Source organism: Coffea arabica, chromosome 4e (assembly GCF_036785885.1).
Source record: "Coffea arabica cultivar ET-39 chromosome 4e, Coffea Arabica ET-39 HiFi, whole genome shotgun sequence".
NCBI lineage: Eukaryota > Viridiplantae > Streptophyta > Magnoliopsida > Gentianales > Rubiaceae > Coffea > Coffea arabica.
The window spans coordinates 12,675,488-12,683,555 of NC_092317.1; the positions used below are offsets into that span (position 1 = coordinate 12,675,488).

The 8,068-nt window shown below is 34.3% G+C and overlaps 1 protein-coding gene across 1 annotated transcript; it reads right to left on the reverse strand.

Moving 5' to 3' along the window:
- Nucleotides 1-309: 309 nt before the first annotated feature.
- On the reverse strand, nucleotides 310-4,817 carry LOC113708424 (protein ALP1-like). Its single transcript, XM_072047678.1, has 5 exons — nucleotides 4,546-4,817; nucleotides 4,371-4,446; nucleotides 1,483-1,989; nucleotides 1,175-1,400; nucleotides 310-1,096 (listed from the first exon to the last, which is right to left on the reverse strand). Exons 3-5 carry the CDS (start codon nucleotides 1,972-1,974, stop codon nucleotides 540-542), a joined length of 1,275 nt encoding a protein of 424 aa, XP_071903779.1. The 5' UTR covers nucleotides 1,975-1,989; nucleotides 4,371-4,446; nucleotides 4,546-4,817; the 3' UTR covers nucleotides 310-539.
- Between the last annotated feature and the right edge of the window lie 3,251 nt (nucleotides 4,818-8,068).

The window sequence follows — 8,068 nt, forward strand, 5'->3', positions numbered from 1 at the left end:
ATAATTTTTTAACATTTAGCTAATTGTTACTAAAGCTTTAAGGAAAAAACCAATTAGTACCTTTAATAATTTATTTTTTCTTGCATTTAACTAATTGTTAATAAAGCTTTAAAAGAAAAAAAATTAGTTCCTTTTTTGCAAAAATAAAAAATTCTTTTTTTTAAAAAAAATTAAATTAAATTAAATAAAAAATAATTGTATATTTTAACTTAAAAAGTAGTTAATATTTATCGAGTTAAAACCTTGATACGTTTTTAAAGTTAAGAACTTTAAATTTTAGAAAATCAAAAGCCTACTCTATGATATGAATTGGGAGGAAAGTCATAACTTGTACCTATTATAAATATTTGAATTTTGTATCTTACAAGAAATTTCAATATAGGAATACAAGAAATAGAGGAATACGCAAACAAAGTGTTTTTAGCCAAAAAAAAAAAAAAAAAAAAAGAGAAAGAAAAGCACAATTATACATTGCTACTATTTTTCAATAAATGGCCATTCTAATATGAAATTAAGTTCGAATAAATTCCTATCAAATTTCAACTTCCATGATGGCCTTGTCTAATTTGATAGTCAATAAACATTGCTCGTGCTAAAGCATTCCTAAATTGTGTCCACTCGCTAGTTGGTTGTACTGTTCGAATTCGATTCTCGTTAACAGCATTTACACCACCATCATTATTTGGACCATCATCTTCCATTCCATTTTCCTCATCTTCATCTTCCATTTCATCTTCATCATCAACCTCATGTTGTACTCTTCGCATCTCAGCATCAACTTCATCCAAGTAAGGGTCATTTGGTTGTTCTACTCGAATAAGGTTATGAAGGATGGCACATGCATTAATTATCATGACATGAGTCTTAACATCAAAAAAAGATGCATCTCTCAAAATGGCCCACCGCTTCTTGAACAAACCAAATGTCCTTTCAATCACATTTCGAGCAATTGAATGTCGAAGGTTGAATAACTCTTTAAAATTTTGAGGCTTGCTCCCACTAGCAGACCACTCGCTAAGATGATATCTAACTCCCCTATATGGAGCTAAGAAACCGGAGCTATTTGCATAACCCGCATCAACAAGAAAGTACTTGCCTGTAATGTTAGACAACAAATTATTACTCATTTATAGTTAAAAGAAAAAAAAACACTTGATATCTAATTGTCACATACCCTTGGGAACAATTAATGGATCTGATCTAACTAACGTATCCCGTAGAACTCTACCATCTGCTGCAGAACCTTCCCATCCAGGCAATACATATGTAAATCTCATGTCACGGGAGCATACACCTAAAACATTTGTTGCTATCTCATTCTTCCTATTCCTATATCTTCCTTGATCTCTAAGAAGAACATGTACTTTAACATAAGTACCGTCTAACGCTCCAAGACAATCCTGTATTATAAACAAAATATCATAAGTTGATGAATCTTGTAAATATTATCTTCATTAATAAATATCAAAAAATATTGATTACCTGAAACCATTCCCACTTTTCATGCTCGTGACCTTCCATTTCCGATTCAGGCTGGATAAGATAGTGTCTCCCCAATTTTATGATAGCACGTAGAACTATATTAAAGTATCGACTAACTGTCTCACCTGATCTTATGAAATTAAAATTGACAGTGCGATTCTTAAAATTATGAGCAAGAACATAGAGAAACATTGCAACTGCCTCTTCAACAGTAATATTTCTAGTATCCGTCAACCCACAATGCTCTCTTAAATTTGTACATAAAACAGTAAAACAATGTTTATTGAGTCTAAGTTGCTCTACACAAACTCTATTGTTTCCATAGTAAAGACGCCTTAGATATATTTCACGTGCTACTTTAAAGTCCAAGTAAGGCTCCTTTACTATATGTTTCTCATGCCACCAAACTACTAATGTAGCTATTGTTACCATATAATTTGCAACTACCGCTTTTCTCTTTTTTGCTTTTTGCTCGTCTCCTTCTTTATCCATGTCAATATCCAAATTCTGCAATTCAAAATCATGACAACAATAAGAAAAGGTAAGTCAAAAGACCAAATCATGCCAAACTAGCTATTAATTCAAAAGACCAAATTAGCTATTGGAAAACTCTCAAACAAAAATTACAGCTATACCTATCACTGCAAATATCCCAAATCATGCCAAGTTCCATGCAAAATAATGCATAAGAAAAGGATGTCCGTACTTGAATTTTTAATCATATGCTTTAATAAGCTCTACTGCACTATGGTAAACAGAGATTAAAAGTAGGGATTGGATTATATATACCAAGCAGAAGAAAAAGGCTGAAAATTAGGCCCTGCTCGTTGATCAAGACGTCAATGAGTTGGTCCCATTAGTCAAAGTTTATCCACTACTCAATAATACATATTAACTTGATGGAGCTTTATCAAGCCTCTACAACTTTAGCTTTGTCCTTAATCAATGCAATGGCACTTTCAACCGCAGAAAGTCCAACAATAATCATTGGGTTCCTATTCTCTTATTCTATCATCGAGATTAACTGAAGTGATACCCAAAAAAAAAATATTGCAAGAAATCGAGAACACAAGAAGACAGAAAATAGGAGCTGTATGTATCTCCTACTGCTGAAAGAAAGAAAGATATATAAACAAGCTATCCGAAACAAGAAAAGAACCAGAAAATGCTAAAGCCCTACTTTTGTCAGATGACCAATTCACACACAGTCAAGTACTTGCTAAATAGAATAATATCTGTCATCCATTCTTTAGTGAGTGTGCAGACTTGTGGAAGATAAAAACCAACAGAATACAGGAAGAGCACTTATACAAAATCTCCTTAACTTTGAAAAAGAATGCAAAGGTTCATGTAACTCAAGGACAAGTCAGGGCATCAACACAGGCAGCTATGTTAATCTCAATATCTAAAATGCTAGTTCATCAGACAAAAGATCCAATGTTCCATTCTTATCATCTCAAAAACAGAGAAAATAGCTGAAATACGCTCTAGAATCTTTCTATAATCTTGTTTTGATCCATTACATAAAAAACAAAGAACTCATCAGAATTTAAAAAGTCATGGATACACGATGGAGTAGTAACAACTTCTACTTGCTCTACTTGGGCTTCCAGCAATCAGCTCAACTTCTTCTACAAAACAACTTCAACTGGAGATTACCAAAAAAAATCAATTACCAATGCACATTTACCATCCAATTTGTTTCCTTGGTTCATTTGGTCAATAAAACAGGTGTCCATTACACGATCCATTTCAGGAGTCCAAGTGAAATACCCTTTGCCTTTCCCTTTTGACTGAGATGTTGCTTCAGATGCCATATCTGAGGCAGATATGCACCAGAAAAACATCACAATGTCATGTTCTTAAGAACATATTTAATAGCTACTGCATTATAGAACTAAAAATGAAAGGCAAATATGCACCTAGTCATGAAAGGCAATCGATCTCTAAACTTAAAAACGTGTTGGGCTGGACATTGATTTCATATCATTGAAGAGTAAATAAAGGGAAACGTCCATCAAAGGTAAACAGAATTCCTGTATTTTAAGTTCTATGACTATGGCTGGACATTCCAATTCTTTGCTTATGCTGTCTTCAAACAAAACTAGAAAAAAATGATTTGCCTTAAATGTCGAATGAACTTTGACTAAGAGAAGGCATCAAGATTCAGAAGTGATATTTATGCCTCAAAGATACCAATTATTTTGTAGAGAGCATGTTAGTCTCTTTAATGAGTAAGGAGAATTCTACACTTAAAAAAGCCAAAACTCAAACCATATGAGAAGGGAGTTATAAAAGATTTGAGTACAACAACCCCCAAAAACAGCAATAACAAAATACAAAATGAAAAAAATACAGATCAACAGGCAAACCAAAATGAAATGGACAATCACAGTAAATATAGACACCTTTTAAAAGAGTAAATGAGACTGGTGTTACAGTTGTCTAGGAGATGCAGATTCAGCCATTTTCAACTTGTACGGAATGACCAAAAGGGTATTTTTCACTTCTCACTGATGCAAGAGGGCCAGCCCATACAGTCCGCACTCGGACAGGATGAGGGGTAAATCATACAGTACTAGCAATTAAATCAAAGACGGCTCAAATTAATAAATAAAACTGACGCCTGGAGAGTATTAGGGGCCACATTTCGCTAAGTTTTTACTATTGCTGCCATTACTGTAGTTATAAACCATGAAGAAGGGGCATGCAAATTATAATTGTCATTAGTTTGCGACAAATGATGTGGGGGGTGCAAGGAGGACAGCCCTCTTGATAATGAGGTGAATTGTTTAAATTGTTTTCCTGCTTCTATATCATCACAAAGTTGGGTTCCCATAGCAGTATTTGGACGTCATAACTTAAAGCAGTATGAAAGTTGGAGATACCTCTGCTGTTGGGGTCCGCTCCAAAATCCAGAAGCAGTAGCACACAATTCTCGTTTCCTTTTGATGCAGCTATATGCTGAGTACAAAAAAAGGATGTAGAATGAACAAAAAGACAGAATTGCATTCTAGAAATAATTTTTAAGGAGTCAAATGAGAGTAGTATATATATACACACCAGGGCAGTTCTCCCATCGTTGTCAGATTCATTTGGATCTAGACCAAATGAGTGGCCAGAGAAACGGAAGGCAGGGGGGAGACGGTGGTGGGAAAGGGTTGCAGGTGGAAGCGATGGTGGAGAGCAGAGCACCTGCGGCTGAGGAAAAATGGTGAGTTAGATAGAAAGAGAGGGGTGCCGATACCCTTGACCCGATTTTAATTTTTGATCCATATTAGATCCGCGTTTGGACCCGTTTAATTGTGGAATTGGAATTAGAATTCTTTTGATCTGGTAAAGAATTCAATTAATGGAATTGGAACCTCTTGGAATTAGAATTCAATGCTAATTCTATGGAAAAGGCAGCATCCAAACACAAGAATTAGAATTGGGGTTCCAATTCCAATTCTAAACCCCAATTCTATGGGGTACCAAACATACCTTAATGGAATTGGAACCTCTTGGAATTAGAATTCAATGCTAATTCTATGGAAAAGGCAGCATCCAAACACAAGAATTAGAATTGGGGTTCCAATTCCAATTCTAAACCCCAATTCTATGGGGTACCAAACATACCCTTAAGTGTTAATGAACTGATTCAAATCTAGACATTAAAATGAGATAGATCCTACGAATCCCAACTAAATTTGAGAAAACTTAGATCAATAGAAGAAATGTAAATACTAATAAAATTCTCAGCAGGAATCCCTCGTATAGGAGAAACCTCTCACTAGAAATCTGTAGAAAAGAAGTAACTCTGGTTAGGAAATTTTAGGAAGACTTATTACAAACACAAAAACAAAAGAAAAAAGAGGTGGAGGAATTGATCTCTCTCTCAGAAAGAAGACGTTTTCTTCGCAAGGAAAAGAAAAGTCAGAGAAAAGGAAAAGGGTTTATGTTAGAGAGTTGTTTTTTAGCTATTGCCTGGTGTTTCACAAAAGGAATTTAAGTTGACAGAGAAAAAGTCTAAATTAATTACTTAATTGTCTCATTATCAATAATCAGCTATGCCACTTGTTTGTTAATTGGTATATCATTGTTTGTCAATTGAAAATGCAACATATAACAAAATTTGATTGATTGAAAATCTTACTTTCGTTATATAACTACTCTATGAAAACTTTAGAACTCTTTCACTCATGTATGCTACGCGGAAATCCTACCAATTAGAGGTTTGTGAAAAGGATGAAATAACCCATTTTGCCTTTCTTCTTTGAATTGGAGACCAATCGGTAACTTCCTGTTTGGGGCTAAACTATATAATTTTATCTACCAATTTAGATAGGCCTTCTTGGCAGACAAAATACTATATGACTATTATTCCCCCAATGAATTGTACCTTAAATGTTACATGGGAAAAAATGTAAATTCATTTACAAATTGTAGTTTTTCGAACTGTTTCACGAATACTTTTTACGTCATCTCATCGTCCATTTGTTTGTGCCAGTGGAACCTTGACCTCCAGATTGGAATAGTAGTCAGTGATGGGTTTTTCCTGCCGGTTTTTATTGTTTGACTCGGACAAATAGACTAGCCACTCTGGATGCGGAGGTGTACAACAGCACCATGCTTTTCAAGTCCAGAATGAACCACATCAAGTTGATTCTATCTGAATCTGAATAGTTTATTTCAAAAAAAAAAAAAATTGAAATGAACAATTTAGATTGGTTCAAACTGAAGTGATATGATTAGAGGTGGCAATATGGATAAATGGTTCATAATTGGTTTTGACTTAATGGATGGTGAATGAAATTTATCCAATCCATTTAGATCCATTTATTAAATGGATCTAAATGGATTAAATAAAAACCAATTATCCATTTATAATCCATTTAAATATTTTGATTACTTTTTTTTTTTGTATTACCATTTCTTGTATTATGAAGATACTTTTTTATGTACTTGTAAATTTTAGGTGTATTTGGATGAGAAAGAGGACAAAATACTTAGATTTTTCATTTAAGAATTTAGGTATGAACAGTGACAGCCCATTACTCTGGCATGTTCTAGTGAAGGCATGCCAATGCCACTAGCTAATAAAAGAGGAGAATATGTGGGTGGACCATCTCAGCGGTGTGAAATCATCTTCATAAAGACTTGGAACACTCAGAGAAGGCATCCATGATCTATGCTGGGAGACACCTAGTGGCTAATCGCACAAGTTCATGCATAACCAGAAAGTTCTATTCTTGGCAAATTCTTAACGCATTTAATACAGAAAAACCATCGGAAATTAGACTCAATTCAATAAAAGCTCCACATAATTCAGCTTCATTGACCATGATTATAATAGAAGCATCCTTTCCTACTTGCACCACTTCTCAACGGTTATTTAATTCCTTGGACAAGCCAACTCAAGCTAGCTGTGATGTGCGGCTTTAGTCGACAAATTCGAGATTTCAGTTAGCTAATAACTCTTGTAATTTCAAGTGTTAATATATATAAAATTGGTATCGTTTGTTAAAAAAAAAAAAAAAAGTGTTGCAACCAATTTGGTTTTTAAGTAAATGGATATATGTGGTTTTTGTGGATAATCCATATAAATCCATTTAATTTAATGGTTTTGCTTTGGTCAACCATTTAAAACCAATACTATAAATGGATAAACCAAATTCATTTAATTATGGATTATATGGATAGATAAATGGATCTCAATCCAAATTGCCACCTCTAGATATGATTGAGATCCTGAAAAACACTTTGTTTTTGCACCTACAATTACACAGGCCTGGATACTGCCGCTTCACAAAAACTTGCTCCCTAGAAAGAATGACTTCTTCACACTTCTTGTTCGACTTTTGTTTGTAATATGTAGGAACAAAGGAGGGATAACCCGCTTTATTAAACTTGTAACATAATCATTTGCTCATTAGCCGGTTGAACAGTTAACCACTGCATGCCTTTACTTCTTCAACCAGTCTTTTAAATCAACTTAATGAATGACCACTTGATCATGTACAGACATCTTATAGCCGACCACACTTACTCTAGGACTGTAGTTCAGATTCTAGCGTTCTATATCTTTAGCTTCATGTGAGATGTAACGAAACAATTCTGGAAAATAAACTTCTAATCTTCACTATTCCTTTAAGAATATTACATCAAGTTTTGGGACAAGGTCATATTGAATAATAACAGGGACAGTGGATTCCTAGCTAGTCTGGTACATGTCTAAAAATTGAACCAGTATCACATCCCCTTTGAGCTTGTTTCATATGCTTAACGCTTTAAAGAACTCAACTGTTATCACCAACCATATGCCTTTGGCGCTCAAAATATGACTCTTATTGAATTGGCGTGCATTTTGTCGCTAATTAGAAAATAATTCTAACATTGCTAACAAAATTTAATCCATGCTGTACAAGCTAGGCATGGTAAAGTTTAAAAATCTCGATTTAGGAGAGGCAACATAGGGACTTAAAACGTGTTTCCTATATATTTGACAGTTGCTAAATTGTCTTGTTTCTATAAAAGCTTTAGTCGGTGGTGATCGGTCGTTAGAATTTTGTCGCTTGGGAAACTGTGCTATTAGGAATCTTTGCTA

Coding starts and splice junctions, on each gene's coding strand:
- LOC113708424 (XM_072047678.1), bottom strand. CDS start 1,974: ATGGATAAAGAAGGAGACGAGCAAAAAGCAAAAAAGAGAAAAGCGGTA. Junction 1,401..1,482: donor AAAAGTGGGAATGGTTTCAG/GTAATCAATATT, acceptor TTTATAATACAG/GATTGTCTTGGAGCGTTAGA. Junction 1,097..1,174: donor TCCATTAATTGTTCCCAAGG/GTATGTGACAAT, acceptor CTAACATTACAG/GCAAGTACTTTCTTGTTGAT.